The 21,090-nt window shown below is 33.2% G+C and overlaps 2 protein-coding genes and 1 pseudogene across 3 annotated transcripts; all 3 read left to right on the forward strand.

Annotated features, from left to right (window-relative positions):
- The first annotated feature begins 1,235 nt into the window (after positions 1 to 1,235).
- On the forward strand, positions 1,236 to 2,188 carry LOC11418064 (uncharacterized). The gene has a single exon (XM_003597194.4). The coding sequence runs from the start codon at positions 1,398 to 1,400 to the stop codon at positions 1,866 to 1,868; it is 471 nt and encodes a 156-aa protein (XP_003597242.1). The 5' UTR covers positions 1,236 to 1,397; the 3' UTR covers positions 1,869 to 2,188.
- Positions 2,189 to 3,405: 1,217 nt separating this feature from the next.
- Positions 3,406 to 5,911, forward strand: LOC11417579 (putative pentatricopeptide repeat-containing protein At3g08820; annotated as a pseudogene).
- An 8,144-nt stretch (positions 5,912 to 14,055) lies between these two features.
- Positions 14,056 to 20,691, forward strand: LOC11422149 (putative pentatricopeptide repeat-containing protein At3g08820). Of its 2 annotated transcripts, none has more exons than XM_003597196.4 (2): positions 14,056 to 16,883; positions 20,012 to 20,691. In XM_003597196.4, the coding sequence occupies exon 1, from the start codon at positions 14,094 to 14,096 to the stop codon at positions 16,128 to 16,130; it is 2,037 nt and encodes a 678-aa protein (XP_003597244.1). In that variant the 5' UTR covers positions 14,056 to 14,093; the 3' UTR covers positions 16,131 to 16,883; positions 20,012 to 20,691. The 2 variants fall into 2 exon arrangements, with proteins under 2 accessions (XP_003597244.1, XP_024631480.1); XM_024775712.2 differs by having other exon boundaries at positions 14,056 to 16,811.
- Positions 20,692 to 21,090: the final 399 nt, after the last annotated feature.

The following is a 21,090-nucleotide window of genomic DNA, read 5'->3' on the forward strand; positions in this document are numbered from 1 at the left end:
CTTCTCCAACCGAATTTTTTCTTTCTGCAGTCTTATTAAAATAAATGTTGGTGAAGAGAATAACATTTATTTTCTGCAGTCTTAACTCTCAATTCTATTAATTCCATTCCCCCTTCACAGTCCACTTTTCTCAACCATAATTCAACCACCCTTCCCAAATTTAATCCAAAAATTTATTACCATCAGCTTATATAACAACATCATCTCCTACAAGGAAAAATTGTGGTGAAGAGAACAACAAGAAGAAAAAATTCTGCAATGAAATTATTGAGCACAGGCAAAATAATTAGTATTGTACTTTAAATTATTATATCAATATTTTAGTACTATAATACACATTATGTTAGTTTTGTAATAATATTTTAATACTCTATTGCACTTTAAATTCTATTATCTATTTGTAATTTTTATTTTCATGATGTTAGTATTGTAATACCTTATATTTTAGGACTATATTGCACTTAATTATCTTAATTTAGTAATTTCTATTTATTTGTATTTAACTATGTCTATTTTGGTAATTATACATTCAAAAGTAATTTTGATCAAAACTATCCAAACAACAATCATTCTGTTTAATCAATTCTGCATTATTGCATCCAAACATAAATCAATTCTGTCAGAATCAATTCTGTCAAAATCAATTCTTTCAGAATCAATTCTGTCAGAATCAATTCTACACACCTCAGAACCAAACACACACTTAATGCATGATTGATATTATGATAAATCACCAATTTTCTGAATGAAATTATGAGATAGAGTATTTAGGCTCGTGAAATCAATGAAAGAGAAAAAAGTTTAATTTTGACAAATGTGATATGAAACATATACTATATTATATGTAGATCTTACAAAATTATGTAGACTCGCCATAAATGTGGTTAAACTAAACAAAAAAATCACTTCATCCGATCATTATTGTAATTAAAAAAAATATTTTTAGATTCATTGAATAATTTATATATTTAGTTTATATTATTGATCAAATAGTTCAGTTATTCAATGAATCTAAAAAGTAATTTTTTTTTATAATAGTAACCGAATTAAATGTTTTTTTATGTACATTAAGTAACTTATGTATCTGGTCAAAAACATGCACCAAATTCATCAATTTATTTAAAGAATCTAAAAATGTTTTTTTTTTATTTTTATATTTTATAATAATAAGACCTGATATAGTATACCATTAATTGAGTTCAAATGTGTGGGGGTGTTACCGTAAATGAATCCCTCTTGCTCTTATCCACTCGAAAGTACACAAGTCTATACGCAAGAGAAAACAAAACCCATCCCTTTTGTTTCATTCAAAAACCACACAAAACCAAACCTTTATAAAAAAACACATCAAATTGAAATTCATTTTCATAACCAAACCAAAAACACACACAATTTCAATGGCAGCAACAACAACAACTAAGAACCACCATGTTCGAAAACAAACCTACCACTTTCTTCCTTCAACAAACAACAATTCTGTCACCGATTCACTCTTCGAGTTCGACGAATCAGAACTCTACAACACCAACTCAAATTCCCCTGAGTTTCGCAAATCCATTCGCGCTTCTCGTTTTCAAGGTACTTCATCATCTTCTACCACCGATGGTCGTGTTTCGTCGCTGCCGGTGAATGTTCCGGATTGGTCAAAGATACTTGGAGAAGACTACCGACACAATCGGAGAAGAAACTACGATGATGTTGATGAAGAAGATGAAGGTGATGATGAGAAAATTCCACCGCATGAGTTTCTTGCTAGAACAAGAATGGCTTCATTCTCTGTTCATGAAGGTGTTGGTAGAACTTTGAAAGGACGTGATCTTAGTAGGGTTCGAAATGCAATTTGGGCTAAAACTGGTTTTCAAGACTAGATCGAACATTTTTATTACTGGATTTGAACTTCACAAAATCATTGAAACTTGTTTTTGTTATAATTTCTTCTTTTTTTTTTTTTTGCGGAGCCTTTCATTTTGATTTTGATGGAAATTTTCTGAGGATTTTTATTAGTCTTGTGTTATTTTTCTGTTATCATTATTAATTAATATGATTCTTGTTCATTTACGTTGTTTATTGAGTTTGTTTTTGGGAATAATTTGGTTGAATTTCTTCCACAATTGGATCGTGTATGGTTGGTGGACCCGTTGTTGTAGAAGTAGCAGTAGTTCAATGATTGGTGGGATTTTTGTTTTTACTTTTACACTTTCTTTGGATGATGATGATGAGGACAATAATAAATAAATAATGCTCATGATATATCAAAAACAAAATAAACTAACTTTCATTTTTAACAATTCTAAATATTTCCATGAAGCAATGGTTTCTCTAAACTTTTACGTCTTCAAAGTTACCGTTAATTTTCACTAGCTAAACATCTATGTGCATTTTTTATTTGTATTATACCGATTTTAATTAATGTTATAATATAATTGCTCAGAAAAAATTATAATTTGTTTTAGAAAAAGATTAACTAAAAATTGCAGTTAGCTTTTAGTTTTTTAAATTATGGGGCAGATTTAAAATTAAAACAAAAATTGAATTATTAATGTTACAAAGAGATGTTTATATAAAATTGTTTGGGGGTAATTTAGATATATCAAAAATAAAATACAATTGTCCTCGTGAGCTTAACTCAATTGGTATGGACAATGTATAATATATTCAAGGTACATGTTCGAATCCCGGCCACTAAAAAAAGTAGAATATAGTAAAAAAATGATGCATCTCTTTTATTACTAGTATTAGAGAAGAAACGTGCTCAACTATTCATTTTTCATCGTGCACCCTTAATTGTATAAAAAAAGACATATCAATTTGATAAATATTATTATTAAATATTTTCGACAAATAAGATTCTTGTCCAAATAAATTAAAATAAGCTCTTTTTATTGTACCTAATATTAATAGCATGCAATATTGTTCATATTGGAATGTGATTGATTTAACAATACATTTACTTAATTTAATTTAGAATCATGTTACGAAAAGTTAGTACAAGTTAGTACGACATATTTTTACGAGTAAATCTTTAAATTAGTTTTTATCTTCGTAAGTCATCGTCAAATTAGTCATTTACTCTGCTAATATTTCAAACTAGTTAGTATTTTTGTCTAACTCGTCATAAAAAATAAAAAATAAAATAAAAAATAAAAAACTTAGACAAGGACCAGTGCTATTTAAAAAAAAAAAGGGTTGTGTTAACCGGTGCCCCCGAGCACTGGATAAGGTATCTAAAAAAGGAAATATTAAATTAAAAAAAGACATTTTTTTGACTTTTGAAGCCTTAATTACAATGCAAAAGCTTCTACATTTGTTTCCTTAACCAGTGCTCCGGATTTCCTTAAAAAAAAAAAAGGAAAAAGAACATAGTATTTGAAACATGTCTTAGCACAGCAACGGACGCATGACAAAATGGCCTTAGAGCTTACGAACTGGTGCATAGCATCAGGACTGAAGTCCTTAAAGCACGCTAAGCTCGCTCACTGCCGCCTCCTCCGAACGACCTTCTCAGCATCATTCTCCGCTCTACCATATCCTTCTCCACCAACCCCCAATACCCAATCCTCCTTTTCCACAAAACTCCAACAAATTCAAACACATTTCTCTACGACACCATGATCCACGGTATGGTGTCCAAAGACCGGTTCAACGACGCAGTTCATCTCTACGCTTCAATGCACAAAGCTGCTATTGTTCCTGACAGCTTCACTTTCAGTTTTGTACTTAAAGCTTGTGCAAGACTCAATCTTTTTCATCTGGGTATGATGATGCATTCCCTTGTGTTTAAAACTGGTTTTGATTGTGATGTTTTTGTGAAAACGAATGTGGTTTGTTTTTACTCGAAATGTGGGTTTTTAAAGGATGCATGGAAGATGTTTGATGATATGGTTGTGAAAAATATTGTGTCTTGGACTGGTATGATTTGTGGGTGTATTGAGTTTGGGAAGTTTAGGGAAGCGGTTTATTTGTTTAGAGGGTTGTTGGAGAGTGGTTTGAGGCCGGATGGTTTTGTTATTGTGAGGGTTTTGCGTGCTTGTGCAAGGTTAGGTGATTTGGACAGTGGGAGGTGGATCGATAGGTGTTTAAGGGACTGTGGTTTGTCTAGGAATGTTTTTGTGGCTACGTCTTTGGTGGATATGTATACTAAATGTGGAAGTATGGAGGAAGCGAGATTTGTGTTTGATGGAATGGTTGAGAAAGATGTTGTTTGTTGGAGTGTTATGATTTAGGGTTATGCGTCGAATGGGTTACCTAGAGAGGCAATTGAGTTGTTTTTTGAAATGAGGAAGGTAAATGTGAGACCGGATTGTTATGCTATGATGGGAGCTCTCTCTTCATGTGTGATAGATTTTTGGCAAGTGTACCAAATACTATCGAAGTAGTAAAAATATCGTTCCCACAAGGACTGGTTTTAATCTCTATAATTCAATTACGTTGTAAATTAGGATGTATAAAGGTTCTTTTAATTTGCCACTAGGCAATTGATTGGTTTGTTTGCATAAGCAATGACAGAAAATAAAGATTGGTTTTAAGAATAAGAGAGAGATGAGTTTAGGTCGTTCGAATCATCTATGTTCCCCTAATTGGTATACTGCACCTATTCTTGTGAATGAGTCCCTAGTTTTACGATAGTTAACAAAATAGTCTTAATCAATCCCTTGAGTTAGGACCTTCTTATAGGGTTACAGCGCCTAATTCCTTAGGTGGTATAATAATCGTTGAAGGTTTAAGCACGTTAACCTAATATCACTAATAAATGATTATCCATTCCTAAACTAACCATGTTTATTAGAACAATTCAATTAGGTCTAAGTCGAAAACTATGGTCAGTAGTCATTCGTTCTCACTAAATCATGTTTATATTTGATCAGGATATAAAAAGCATTAAGAACAATTGAATTGAATAAAAACTAGATTGTCATTCACAAATAATAGAGTTTCACAACAACATGAGTCAATTAGGGTTACAAAGAATCATCTCAGACCTAACCTCTGATGGATTTAGCTACTCATGATGGTGTTTACAAATAACATAATCATTAGAGGAATCAATACATACATGAATTGGTAAATGAGTGAAGAAATCGCCCTTCTTGCCGTCTTGTAGTCTCAAAATCGCACTTTGCTCTCTCAAAATCGTAACCTTTGTCTTTGGAATAGACTTCAGCTTAAATAGGCACAAAATTCCACCTAAAATCGTGCCACGTTTTAAGTAAACCGTGGCACGATTCTCCTTGAATCGCAAATATCTGAATTAGGATTTCCTCAAATCGTGTCACGATTATGCCATCGTGCCACGATTTCTTCAATGTCGAAGCATGATTTTGGTCTTCTAAAATCGTGTCACGTTTTTACCAAATCGTGACACGTTTTCTTCTTTGTATTTTCTCCAGTTTTTCTGCTCTTTTTGCTACATAAGTTGCCTTGTGAACTCCACTTTGTGATCAAAATACATATAAAAATTACGTAATGACGAGATATCATCAATGTGCGAGTTTGGGAGCGTTGGAGTTGGGAAATTGGACTAAAGGTTTGATGAATTACGAGGAGTTTTTGTCTGACCCTGTGTTGGGTACTTACTTGATTGATTTTTATGAAAAATGTGGAAGCATGGAGGAGGCTTTGGGGGTTTACAAAATGATGAAGGAGAAAGATCGCATGGTTTTCAATGCTGTTATTTCTGGACTGGCTATGTACGGACAAGTTGGGGCTGCATTTGGTGTTTTTGGCCAAATGGGGAAGTTTGGAATTCCGCCAAATGAGCATACTTTTGTTGGTTTGCTTTGTGGATGTACTCATGCCGGTCTGGTTGATGATGGTCGTTGTTATTTTAAGCATGAGTCGTAACTTTTCTGTGACTCCTACTATTGAACATTATGGATGCATGGGGCGGGATGTGACTTGCTTTCTTGTATGAGCAGCTCTCTCTTACCTCCAACTCAAATGTTGGCGTCATTGGTGGTTACATGACCTTGCTTGTGGTAATATATATATATATTTTAAAATTAATCGTAAATGTATAGTTTTTTGTATGATACTTGTGTGCTGATATAAATTTGTCTCTTTGTGTTTGCAAGGATGAGTTATAACTCACTTCAGACATGTCGTTCCGAGGAAGAAATATGAAGATTACGAACGGGAGAACCCGTATGAGGGTAGATGGAGACCTAAAAGGGGATTTGCTGATGCTGATCACTTCAGAGGCTTGATGGATTCGATGGTGCATTGTCATGTCATCTGGATGCCGTACGAGCACCGACGAGACGTGGCGCCTTTTCATGACGTGTGCTGGTACTCCGGATGGATCATAAGTCACGTAGGTTGTATTCCAACGTGGCTGAAGTCACATAGATTATATACTTACACGAGTTAAGTCACGTAGAGGTATTTTGGGAAGTTCGGTTTGGAGTGAGCAATTTATGTCGAGAGAAGAGCAATTTTCAAGGATGAGGTTTTGTTTTATTGCACTTGTCATCATTCCATTTCATTTAGTTTATTCCCCTTCATTTCATTACATATATACCACCGATCTAACCATACTCTACAATAAATCTCACATCCATTGATGTTTTTATTTATGGACACAAACGTGCATCTGGCTAAATATGTGACTTTGAAGGTACGTAGCTGCTTAATTATGGCCAGTGTGGTTTTCATTTTGTGCTTGCAAAGTTAGTAAGCATCGTCACATTCAATTATGGGTCATGCTAATTTGTTTCCTAAAGGCATAAGTTAATATCTAAAAAAATAATTAATTTCTAAATTTAACTCTTTAACTTATGTCTTACTCAACAATTTATGAGTATGCAATGGACTCAACTTTGTGTATATCAACATACAACATCATCTACAACAACGACATCATGGACAACAACAACAACTACTACACAACAGTGCATATTTAAATATGACGTACATCTCAACATGGTCAACTTGTGACACAACAACTTTTGGCAATGGCATTCAACAACTTTGTATATTTTAATTAAATGCAATTACACATAAATCAACAATCAACAATCAATCATATTCAAATCAACAGCTCTGGTAAAAATAACATAATTAATCATAATTATTTACTCTACCTAAAAGTCCAACGAAAACAACGTATGCGAACAAATACGCGAAAAACACAAGGTGGCATCAGCTACTGTGCAATCTTGCCAGGCGAGTGCACTGCTCGCTATGGCAAGCTCAAGGAAATGGCTACTCGCTATGACGAGTAAGTCATTCGCCGTGGCGAGCAGAAAATAGTTTCTCTCGGGAGTTTTGACATTTTTCACACTAAATCCTCATTTTTAAGCTCCCTAATCTCTTTTTTGATCCAAAAACTTGCCCAGTCCTCTCTATATATATCCAGGCACCCAAAATCATCCAACTCACTTCCTATAACGACATTTTGAAAAATCACTCTATTACTCAACTCACCAATTAAGAACAAATCTCTCCATCACTCATCACTATTTTCCTTTTGCATCTTTTTCTATCTATTTCATCTGCAAATCCAACAAAATTAGGATAGATCAGCAAAAATAAAGAAGAAGAAAGATGTTCTTTTTGAGGAAGAAGAAGAAGAAAAATGTTTATTCATAGGAAATTGGGGAAGAAAACATGGGTATATTGGTAACTATACATGTCATTGTAATCAAAACTGAGTTTCACAAAAGCAGAAACTAGGAATACCAGCTTATGTTGTACTGACGTTTTGAGATCAAAACTGAGTTTCCTGATAGCACTTTTCATTCTCCCAAACAAGAAAAAAAATCTGGAAACCACGTTTGAAAAAGTAAACTCAGGTTTGGCTACTAAAAAAGTGATGCCAAACACATACTTAGAGAAGAGACATAATCAACTATTTATTTTTCTACTGTGCAGCCTTAATTGTATATAAAAAGACATATAATTTGATATATATATTATTATTAATTATTTTCGACGAATAAGATTTTTCTCCAAATAAATTAAAAGGAAAATGCTAGATATCAAGAATGGATTTTCACGATGGATTCAAGAATGACATGGTAGAATAATAACTCTTAGATTTCAGTTTTATTTGTTAACGTTTCATAAAAAATAAATACATAACACCCACCACCCCATAATTTCCGGTCAGGGTGAGATTTTATTGGCTAATATTAATTTCGGGACAATTTCTTGATAAAATCTTTCTTGATATATAACATTGTTCAAATTAAAATAACCTTTTTTTAGTGTATCTAATAGTATGTAATATTGTTCATATTGGAGCGCGGTTCATATTTTAATAGGATTTAACAATAACATTTACTTAAGGTGATGAGAAGAGGGCGTTTGATTTAGAGGGGTGATTTTTGGGTGAGTAGCAAGTAGAAGGGGGTTTATGATTTTTGCTTTTTTAGCGGTCGTTTGTGATGGAGTTTGACTTTAGTGATGATGTTGGTTGGTTAGGTGATGAGTGTATTGTGTCTTTTATGATATTTCGAAGGGGGCGTATTGTGTCTTTGTTCGTCTTGAACAAATATCAAGTTTTTTAACAAATTTTACTGTTAAAAAAAAACATTTACTTAAATTAATTAAGGTCTTTTTCCAGCTCAAAAAGAGGTCTAATTCCCATCATAAGAATGCAAAAGGATTCAATTTTTTAAGGAGAACTTTGCCACTCACTGAGGTTTTACTCAACTAAGATTATTGTTGTGTTAGGCGAGCACACATATCAAAATTTAGTGAAACATATTTTTAATGAGTAAACCACTCAATTGGTCACTATCTTCGTAAGTTACCGTCAAATTAGTCATTTACTCTAATGTGAGAGTGACTTACATGAACCAAATTGATGATATACTATTTTTTTACTAAAGGAGAAAGAACATAGTATCTTTATAATAACAATTTAGAGTTTTTAGAAATAGCCTATTTCAAAATCCTCTCCTCTAAAGATGTCCACATCATCATAATCCTACTTGGCATTTGTTCCAAAAATTTCTCCTAATTTTTAATACAAGCTTAATAATTATAATTATTATTAAAAACCGTTTTTTATTAATCATTAAATTGTACATAAAATACACAGTTGGTTACAATCAAATCATTATTAATATAATAATTGTTTCGATTAAAATTTATATGTTACATTAAAAATTTGTACGTTACAATCAAATGATTATTAATATAATTATTATTCAATTAACATTTATATGGTACATTAAAAATTTGGTAGGTTACAAAATTATAATAAATAACTTGAATAAATTATATTTTGAATTTTTGTCCGTTACACTATGACAGTAATCTACTAATTAAAAATTTAATTGTAGTAATTAGTTTTTAAGGTTATATAATTAATTTTTATTCGTTACAAAATTATATTACTTAATATTAATAAGATATTATTAAATTTTAAATGTTATGAAGTTAATTTTTTGTAGGTTACATGAAATATAATCTAATCGTTTAATGCACATTTTATAATATTAAATACGTTGATAATATTAATTTTAAAACGGTCAAAATAATAATTAATAGATATTAACCGTTATAGTATTTTTTTATATCAATAGTAGCGCTTTTGGGTACGAGTACACAACAATCACAAAATATAGTTCTTCTTTTTCTATTCTATGGTTCTCTGATATCTATATTCTAAATAATTTCTTTAATTTTTTCTATTACAAAGAAAAACGTATACGAAACACGACTTCATCTCTAATGTTTCGCCAAGAAAATAATCGTGAACATTGGTTGTGAGGGTTGTTCGTGCTTGGTTTGCTCAAGACTACAAAAATAAAAATAAAAATACCATTTTCTATGGAGTTGATTCTAATGGATTGAAAGGTACTTTTTTCATACCGTTTTTGTTTTTTTTTTGTTCATATCTAGGGTGATCGAATAAGTGCGTTTATACGAAGAACATTGATCTACAAGTTCAAGGAGCAGCTCCAAGAGGGAATGGTGTTCACGATTTTCTCATTTGATTTTGCTTACAACAGTGGTTTGTATAGACCATAACACAACGAATACAAACTGAATTTTACAATTAACACAAAAATCAAAATACCTAAATCTTTTTTGGTCCCTACAAACATGTATTCGTTTACACTGCATATGATGTTTTCAATAATTTTTACGACATGAAATGTAATTTGAATCATATTTTTATCATCAAACTAATTTCAAACCCGCATCCCTTTCTAACAACATGAAATAAATTATATATTAATGTAGTTTGTGTCATGACTGTGGTGGATTTTGTTTGTATGAAGACCTCAAATTAATTATATTAAAAACCCTTCAAGCACAAGATGTGCCAACTAAAGAAAAATACAAAGTTCAAGATGCATAGATTCAAAAGAACCAAATCATGAGGTAGAATAACCAAGACAAGTAGAAAGATTATTCCACCAACATTTCAACTCAAAATACATACATGATTGCTTAGCAATTTGTATCCAGTAAACGAGAAATATAATTTATCTAACAACACCATAAACTGGTTCTTGTGACAAAAATGTAAGAATTTTTGTCTTTTCAAATAATCCAAATGCAAGTCAGCAAAATCAACTGAAAACTAAAACGAACTTTTTTTGGAACAATTGAGAACCACTGAAATGAAGAGTACCCTCACAATAATTAATTGAAAGAACACAATAATTCCAACCACTTTAGAATATTATGTCATATGCTACCAAAGAATTCACACTAAACATAAAAAAGATAATTCTCCTCCTTTTCACATCTGCCAGAACATAAAAATAAGTCCATATTTTAAATACTCCATCAAGCTAAGTTGTCATTTATTAGAATTCAGATATTCAAGAGCCTCCACGAAAAGAGAGAGACATTTAGAGGAGCTACTTTGTTCCTAATGAGATTTTTTAGAGCCATAGGTACATCATGCTCCACTTGCAACTAGATGATATACCCCTTTGTCAGGGTACCTTTTACCATGATCAACTTTAAAGAAACTTATAAAAAACGCTAGCCTTAAAAATAATGTTGTCCATCAAATAACAACAATCTCATTTCAAAAAAAATTCTATGACATCGTCTCCACCCCATCCAACCCTAACCTACGTATCTCCTTAAATGGCATAGAGTTATTTTGATATAACTCAAAAGTTCTTCTAAATATATCACACAAAGGACCACTCTACAACCACGAATCATTGCAAAAAAAAGGAGTATTTTTCTCATTACTCTCCACTATCATCAAGTTGTCATCAAACCAATTTCTAATCCCCATCTTCGCCCCTATTTTAACATCATGGAAGTAATTTTACCACACATACGCCTAATTGTCCCCACTCTTCATATGAACTCATCCTACCTATTCTAAGAAGCTAAAACTCTAAAATGCAAACTCATTGATCCATATCAGCCTTCAAAACTATTCACGTAACAAAGATAAGTTAAAATTCTGCATTATATGAACCCTCAAGCAACAACTATATCGACCAAGACACACCTTATCTCACTTAAACCAATTGACTTTACTAGCTTCCACACTCTGTCCACACTAAAAATAATAAGGATTCAATAAAATAATTTTTACTTAAGTAAGCCTTGAAGAATGAAAGAAATTAAACCAATTGTGGTGGATATTGAAGGAGAATACAAAGATACATTAGAAGAACACTGAATTGAATTCGAATGGGTGAAATCGATTTGTTTTCATTTTTAATATATAATACATTATGATATTTAATTATTATTTTAATTATTTGTCAATAATTTTTGAGATATCAGTTTGAACGTACTCTTTTTTCTATCTTCCGGTAAATTTAAAAAGGCGAATCTGACAATTTTGTTGCAAAAGTTAAGTTGTTCCTAAGTAAGTATATATAACTATCAACTTGATTATTTAATACCATTAAAACGTACATATTTATTCATTTACTTGAACCATTTTATTTGTTTCTTTAGAGATTGGAAAACGATGTTACAAAATTCTTTTCAATCAACTAAGATCAAATTCAACCGTTAAATTATGGAGACAAAAAGAACTAAAGAAAATGTATGCTTATTTTGATGAAGGAGATTTTTTTTCCACAATCCTTTTAGTAAATACATTTTCTAATAAATGGTAAAACAATTACCTTTATTTTTAGTTGCTTGATCTATCCCACATTAGCATACCAGAAGAATTTTTTAATCTTACTCTTAGGATCACCATTGAAGTTAAAGAACTTGCATGAAATTGAGTGGGTTGACATAGATCTCCTACCTTTTTCTTCCCCATGTTTGATGGAGGTTTTAGTTTGTGGATTTCGGTTAGGAACATTAAGAAGGAGGAAGTGTTTGCTTGAAAAAAAGGGAAAACGATGAATTGGAAATCATAACTACACTAAAATATAACAAAATTAGGTTAGATTGTTTTAATTTGTGACCCTTGATCTCTAATTAAAAAAAATGAAGAGAGGAGATTAAATAAAATTGTTTTCTCAATTTTTTCTCACTAGAGATAATTTGCATCCGAGAGAAATACTCTCTCCAATATTTTTTTAGGGACTCAGTCCAATCTTAAATATAACAAATAAACAACTACATTTTATTATCTTAAATTAAAAAATATATATAACTTACTTTGACTTTATTTAATGTTATTTATTCTAATATACATTTTAATTCATGTAAGTTTTATTTTTAATATTTTTTTATTCTCATGAAACAAGTTCCAATAGATGGTACTTTTCATAATTTTATATTTTTTTAGAAATATTCGAGAAAACTAATTGCATATGAGTAAATTTTTGAACTTAGATATTTTTTTTTATAATTGAAATCCGAGAGAGTGATTAAATAAAAAAAGTAATAGCTTTATTCAAAGTGGTAGGTTTTTTATTATATTTTTATAAGACAAGAGCAAAAAGAATAATCTCAATTAAGTTGGTACCCTACTTTAATCGATTGCCAGTTGCTCATATATATTATTAAAAAAAAGGAAAAAATTATATAAAACCTGGGAGGACAAAAAAAAATGATCCAGTCAATCCAAGTGGATCCACCCTAACGGGTAATACATCAAAAAAAAGATTAACAAAATGGATTCAACCCTAATTAATTCTAACAAACGAATACCATTAACGATAGACGTTTGTGAGAGCAAATCGGGTCTATAATTTGGCGAATTGATCGATCTTCAACACAAAATCGGATCACGTGCTATCAGCTCCCTGCAACAACGGCAACAAGCATTAACGACTCTTTCAAGTCCACACAATCTCATGTCAATCAAGGATTAATGGGATACGAAACACATACATATTCTTGAGAGTGAGGAGTAGATTAAACCGCCAACACGGTAATTAACAAATTCACACGCACTAATTGTTTACTGCTATGATCAACATCAAATTAACAGTCAATTATGGCCCAACATAAAACCACAACCACCTCCAAAGAAATGGTGGAGACGGCGGATTCGAATGATCCACCGTAACCAATCCACACGGCGGAGAAAAAGGTCTAAAACGGTGGCAAAATAGAGGATAAAGAGCGGACCCTTTCGGGTTTCAACCAAACCAATGCGGGGTTCTGCCATTAAGAAGCCAAGACACAAAATCAAACAAGATCGCCGGTGACAACCAACAATTTACGAATACCAACAATTAAGCAACCACCACCTGTAGCAGATGCGGTACTGATTGAATCGGAAACCAACGACACAAATTATTGTGGGAATCGGAAAAAAGGGTGGTGCGGGAGGACGATATCACTCATCGCACCATCGTTGCATGTTGGTACATCGTAAGTGATGAAGGTTTCGTACCTCTTATAACAGAGGTAATCATACCTCTTATTAATTAGATATATTTTTAAGAATATACTAATTATTTATAGTATTTTTATATTTTAAGTATAGTTGTACTTTTTCTCACTATTTTAAGTAGAGTTGGCATGTCCGTGCCAACTCTGTCTCAGTTTTAAATATGAAGATAAAGTACTACATAATATCAAAATTATGAATGAAATCAAACTAAAAAAGTCAAATAATATCTAAAAAACTTATTTATGTGTAAACCCTGTTAAAAAAATTTAAATAAAATATATCCCGTGCTTGGCTTGGCACGGGGCGTTACACTAGTTTGAAACATGTATCAGCACAACAACGAACGTATAGCAAGATGGCCTTAGAACTAACGAACTGGTGCATAGCATCAGGATTGAAGTGCTTGAAGCACGCTAAGCTCGCACACTGCCGCCTCCTCCGCCTCAACCTCCACCATGACAACGACCTCCTCAGCATCATCCTCCGCTCTACCATAAACTTCTCCAACAACGCCCAATACCCAATCCTCGTTTTCCACAAAACTCCAACAAATTCAAACACATTTCTCTACAACACCATGATCCGCGGCATGGTGTCTAAAGACCGGTTCAACAACGCTGTTCATCTCTATGCTTCAATGCACAAAGCTGCTATTGTTCCTGATAGCTTCACTTTCAGTTTTGTACTTAAAGCTTGTGCAAGACTCAACCTTTTTCATCTGGGTGTGATGATACATTCGCTTGTGTTTAAGACTGGTTTTGATTGTGATGTTTTTGTGAAAACGAATGTGGTTTGTTTTTATTCAAAATGTGGGTTTTTAAGGGATGCATGGAAGGTGTTTGATGATATGGTTGTGAAAAATGTTGTGTCTTGGACTGGTATGATTTGTGGGTGTATTGAGTTTGGTAAGTTTAGGGAAGCGGTTGATTTGTTCAGAGGGTTGTTAGAGAGTGGTTTGAGGCCGGATGGTTTTGTTATTGTGAGGGTTTTGCGTGCTTGTGCTAGGTTAGGTGATTTGGAAAGTGGGAGGTGGATTGATAGGTGTATGAGGGAGTGTGGTTTGTCTAGGAATGTTTTTGTGGCAACTTCTTTGGTGGATATGTATACGAAATGTGGAAGTATGGAGGAAGCGAGGTTTGTGTTTGATGGAATGGTTGAGAAGGATATTGTTTGTTGGAGTGCTATGATTCAGGGTTATGCGTCGAATGGGTTGCCTAGAGAGGCAATTGAGTTGTTTTTTGAAATGAGGAAGGTAAATGTGAGACCGGATTGTTATGCTATGGTGGGAGCTCTCTCTTCATGTGCGAGTTTGGGAGCGTTGGAGTTGGGAAATTGGGCTAAGGGTTTGATGAATTATGAGGAGTTTTTGTCTAACCCTGTGTTAGGTACTTCCTTGATTGATTTTTATGCAAAATGTGGAAGCATGGAGGAGGCTTTGGGGGTTTACAAAATGATGAAGGAGAAAGATCGCGTGGTTTTCAATGCTGTTATTTCTGGACTGGCTATGTACGGACAAGTTGGAGCTGCATTTGGTGTTTTTGGCCAAATGGGGAAGTTTGGAATTCCGCCGAATGAGCATACTTTTGTTGGTTTGCTTTGTGGATGTACTCATGCCGGTCTGGTTGATGATGGCCGTCATTATTTTAATAGCATGAGTCATGACTTTTCTGTAACTCCTACTATTGAACATTATGGATGCATGGTGGATCTCCTAGCCCGTGCAGGTTTCTTAGATGAAGCACATAATTTGATCAAGGGTATGCCAATGAAGGCTAATGTTATTGTTTGGGGGTCACTGTTGGGAGGATGTCGGTTGCATCGGGAAACACAGTTGGCTGAACATGTGCTGAAGCAGCTGATTGAGTTAGAACCATGGAATTCGGGACATTATGTTCTCTTATCAAATATATATTCAGCAAGTCGTAGATGGGACGAGGCAGAAAAAATCAGGTCAACAGTGAATGAGAAAGGGATGCAAAAGTTACCTGGGTATAGTTGGGTTGAAGTTGATGGGGTTGTTCATGAATTCCTTGTGGGGGACACTTCCCATCCGTTATCACAGAAGATATATGAAAAGCTTGAAAGCTTATTTAAGGACTTGAAAGAAGCTGGTTATAATCCGACCACCGAGTTTGTGCTCTTTGATGTAGAGGAAGAGGAAAAAGAGCACTTCCTTGGCTGTCATAGTGAGAAATTAGCTGTTGCATTTGCACTGATCAGTACTGGTGCCAAATATGTGATTCGTGTTGTTAAAAATCTTCGTGTATGCGGTGATTGTCATGAGGCAATAAAACACATTTCAAAAGTTACAGGGAGAGAGATAGTCATTAGGGATAATAATAGATTCCATTGTTTCAGTGATGGTGCATGTTCTTGTCGGGATTATTGGTAAAATTTTGATGTATATTCAGTTCTAAAATTGAGTTCATTGTTTGCATCCCTTCAAAATTTTGTCAACCTTTACATAAATTCGAGAAGGGGATAAATAAAATATGTGACATATTGCACCTGCCTTGAATGTAGTGGAGATCCAAAATAGTTTTGTTGCATTCGGATGAAGAAATGGCCACTTGTTTAATCCACCTGCATATCTAACTTCATAATTCCTCCCATACCTTAACTTGACATAGATGTATGGGTCCAAAATTGAACTCCGGAGTTGCAGTTGTCTTTGAAAATATTGTTTTCCCGAGGTCTGGAACAATTGCAAGTGAGCACTTGAATTACTGAGTTTCTGTCTATTTTTTCATTCAGTATGAGCCCAATTAATTTGATATTGTGGAAAAACTTTGCACGACGAACTTACTAATCGGGTGGAGAACTTAACAATAGTTTTAGAGATAAACTACACATGCAACTTAGACAATGTCAGCCATTTGAAGTTTAGCAAGTACGGCACACATTTTATAGCAAGTGGTTGGGATGTCATACTGCAATTACATAAATGATAATCTACCAGCAGAGGCAAGCATTCAGATTTTAAGCTGGAAATTTGAACTATGAATTCTCTTAACATGAAGATGTATTGGGTTTCTAGTTTTCACCTCTTGTATTGTCCCTGTAGCACATCCAGGTAATTGTATCTACTCATACACTGCCCATAAGTTCTTAATGGAGAGTACAAAAATGTGAATTATTTTACAAGGTAAAACTTTTTCTTCAACACATAGTGATATGAATGAAGCTTTATTCTTACTGTCAATAATTTATCCATCTTTTCCTTGTACTTTAATATCTAGAACTGGTTTTGTTATAAAAATGTTACCCTTTGATAGAGTAGGTAGTTCAAATGGAAATTGGACAACATTATGGTGGAGCAAAGTTTAAGTAGAGGGCCATAGGCAATTTTACATATCAACATATAAAACTGTAAGACTGTGTTTATTACATGATAAATTATATCATGTTAAAAAAAGAATAATAATATAAAAATCTGATATAGCTAATATGTGTATGAAGAATCAATATTCACATAGTTATCTTACCAATTATCTCCAATTTTATGTTCTCTCCTGTAGTAACACTTGATTCCTAATTAACATCATATCCATCACAAACCCCAAAAATCAAATGCTTTTGTATTATCAAGGAAGTCTATTTTCTTTCAATTAAATATTTGTAAGACATTCCTGCTCAGCTTAGGTTTCCTTTTGCAGCTGATAGTTATGGAGTTGCTACTCCTTGTTTGATTGTTTTGTATTTTTTCTTTAGCTTAAGCCCTCTTTAATTCCAGAAAAATTAAATAAATTAGCAAGACATTAGTCTGTCCTTGCTGTGTATCTTCCCTCTGAATAAATATTGTGTGGTGCAAGACTCATGCAAATTTTGAGGGTCCTTCATAATGATTGTTGAATCTACATCAATAGTTTTGAAGGGTGACAGTGACACTAATGTACCGTAAAGTCAAGACTTAAACAAAATTAATAGAACAAGGCCTGCATGAAGATGACAATTCTTGAAACTTGTAGAGAAAAATTCATGAGAAAAAAAATAGTGAACTAAATTCTGCAGTAAATGCTACCAATTTTGCACCAGATTTGCTGCAACAACTACAAAAGAAGTTCTACATGATGCATAGTCTGCAACAATTACTAATAATTTAATAATATACACATCTCATGAATTGATAGGGACATTGCATATAATATGCAGGGGCGAAAAAAAAATACACTCACATAACAAGCTGCAAAAAATTAATTTTGCCAAAACTATAATGCATGCTTAACAAAATTTTATAACCTGAATTATTGTTGCTCACTTTTCAATCATCTTAACAGTGTACACTTTTTCTGAAGAGTTGTTCATTCATAGCAAAATGAAATTTTCCGCAATAAAAGACATAGATAATAGTAAAATGGCGTACAAATGCTATTAAGTGAATCAATACTTATAATTGATCTCTAAAGTTAAATATTAAGTACTTCAGGTAACAATAAGCATCCATAAGTGCTTTCAGATGAGTGCTTCACTTAATCATAAAGAAATCTTTTTTTCACCTTCATACAAAATATCCCAAATTAATTAATCAATAACTACATAGACCAAATTGCATGAAAATTTGATGATCACCAAGCTGTAAATCTACCTTGTTGAGAATATTAAGCAGCTACTGGCTTCCCATTTGATATTGTTCCTTCTTTCGTCCCTTGTCTTACAATGTTGTTCGAGAACCAATGGTTTTCGAAAAGAAGATAAATCTATCTCCTCAGTTGAAACTTCTTTTGTTTCCGGCAAAAGGAAGAGTACAAAGCAAATCAAGAAGAATCCATATTTGAGGTGACAAAGTGAGAAGAGAAACAATTGTACATAGAGAGTGAAGAACATGTTAACACAAACTACAATACTTTGTGCAGCCGAGCGTATCTCCAATGCGAAGACCTCACTTTGAATCAACCATCCTAAAGGATCCCATAATCATCCACACATCAACACATACAAGAAAATCACTATAACAAGAAATGTAATTGTGTAGTCGGACATGGCAAGGAACTTTCAAAAGGCACGCAAGTGCATTTCTTGTCATCCTGATTTGCTTGTATGTTTTGGTGTTTTGAAGACCATGGGATCCCTTGGGATGGTTGGTTCAAAGTGAAATTTTCCCCTTAGAGATACGGTCCGCGGTACAAAGTATTGTGGTTTTAGTTAACATGTTCTTCACTGCCTTTGTTGCACAATTGTTTCTCTTGTCACTTTTCACCTCAAATATGCCATTAGAGATGGTGACATGTCAAATATTGTAACAAAAAGAATGAAGCATGGAGAAAAGGTGATAAAGAGGGTGAAGGAGAGGATATAGTAGAAGAAGTGGTATTTCTGTTTATTTTGAAGGGAAGTAAATGATCATATATTTGATTTGATTGAGTTCACCACCGTTCTTTAGCATTAATGTGTACTGCATTGTGATTGATAGCAACTCATACAATGAATATAACATTTGTACTAGTATTAGCTGGCGATATTGATAGGATGGTGATAAACCATTCAGGAAAAGCTGTAAAAATAGAGTTTTACTCCCTATTTTAGTTAGATTGAACATAGGTTTGGAAACAAAGTGTTTCATGCTTTGTAGTTATTAGTGTCATTTTTTAGGCAATTGTAATTATTATCTATCTATATGAAGGTGCATGATTACTTAACTTGATTAAAGGATACATTGATCATTATTGTGGTCCATACATTAGTACTTACTTGGTGCTATTACACATTTCATGATCATTTTTGAAATAATTGCTTTCCACATTGGAATTTTGGGATCTACAGAGAAGTTAGTTTGTTAGTTAGTATAATGTGATAGCCTCATTGAATTCATAGCCTCATTGTTAGTTAGTACATTTGAATGGTGATTATATTTGGACACATTTTAACTCTTTGGTACTCATTTAACATCTTATTTTTTTCTATCAAATCACAAACATATCTCATTTATCACACCATTCTCTCTATTTGTCTCTCGAAGTGTAGATAGAATGCACGAGTGTTCATGAAACATTTCTCAAATTTGAAATGGTTTGGTTGGAGAACTGCAACCTTGAGTTACCAAGTCACTCTGAATAATCTCAAGCATCCATTGTTGTAGTAATATATCCAATGGCTAATAAACATGGTAGTACATATGTGTACCACATATTTTCTGCCACACCTTAGGTTTCTAATTACTTAAGGAAATCTTCTGATTGTGTTTGTGCCTTTTCTTTGAATTTATTTAAAGCTATAATTAAGCAATGATATCAAATGATGCCCTTTCTTTTCTTAATTAATATGCTTCTGATGCAGTGTTGGAGCCTGACAAAGGGAGAGCTTCCAAACATGTTATGTTGCACGCTGATAAGCTCCCCATATCAGTTACATCAACTTCTGAGCTGTGCAGCAATGCTGAGCAGCAGCTGCCCCTCAATGACATTTTTGTTCCTCTACAAAGCAGATACCCCAGTGCTGCTACTGTGTCAGCTATCTTTGTTGGGGATCCAATTCTAAGCAAGCAAGCTGCCTCATCTAAAATAGCTACTTAGGATGCTACTATTACCACTCCCATTACCACTTATGATGAGAATCTTGGACCTGACAAAGGCAGGATATCTCAACCTGCCAACTCTAAAAATACTTTTGAAGCTTGCAAGAAAAGTGAAAAACTTCTAAGCAAATTATGGGCTGATAAATTGGATTCTGATCATGCTTCTGATGAGGAGAAGGATATGAGTGATGAGCAAGAGCAGAACCTTGATAGAAATATTGCGGAGGGAAGTTTATTCACTCCTTTTATGTCAAGAAGGCAGAAGAATAATAAGAAGAAGAAACATGCCAATAAGCTAAATGATACAGGGGTTCAACAACACATTTAGTGAACAAATACAAACTCGTTCTAAAAAGGGTGTCATCAAAAGCAATCCCAAATATTTGTAATTGTTTGGATGGTTGAAAATTCTTTCTTAGTGGGATATTTTTGATTGTTTTGATTTTTGGTCTTTCTCTGCTGTAGTGCTAGTTATGTTGGTGAACATGGCTGCTTTTCCTTGTTTAGCAGCTTAGGTTTCTTTTGATTTTAAGCAAAGCTTAAACTAGATGCTAGAAGTTTCTTTGCATCTTAGGAGTAGTTTTGGCTTGCTTTCTCTTGTATGTTCTCTCTTTGTATAGGGTTCAGGCCCTCTCATGCCTTTTATTGTTTTTTAGCCTTTATAAAAAAAAATAACAATAATATTCAGAATGAGTACTTCATTTTCTTGATCAATATAGAAAGATAGTGAAACCAGGTGATAATTAACAGATTCTACTAGACATAGATCATTACAATGCTGAATTTATCTCTATCTCACTTTTTTCTTTTCTTGTTGTTGGTTATGACTAGTAATTTGAGA

The sequence above is a fragment of the Medicago truncatula genome, chromosome 2 (genome assembly GCF_003473485.1).
Source record: "Medicago truncatula cultivar Jemalong A17 chromosome 2, MtrunA17r5.0-ANR, whole genome shotgun sequence".
NCBI classification, from domain to species: domain Eukaryota; kingdom Viridiplantae; phylum Streptophyta; class Magnoliopsida; order Fabales; family Fabaceae; genus Medicago; species Medicago truncatula.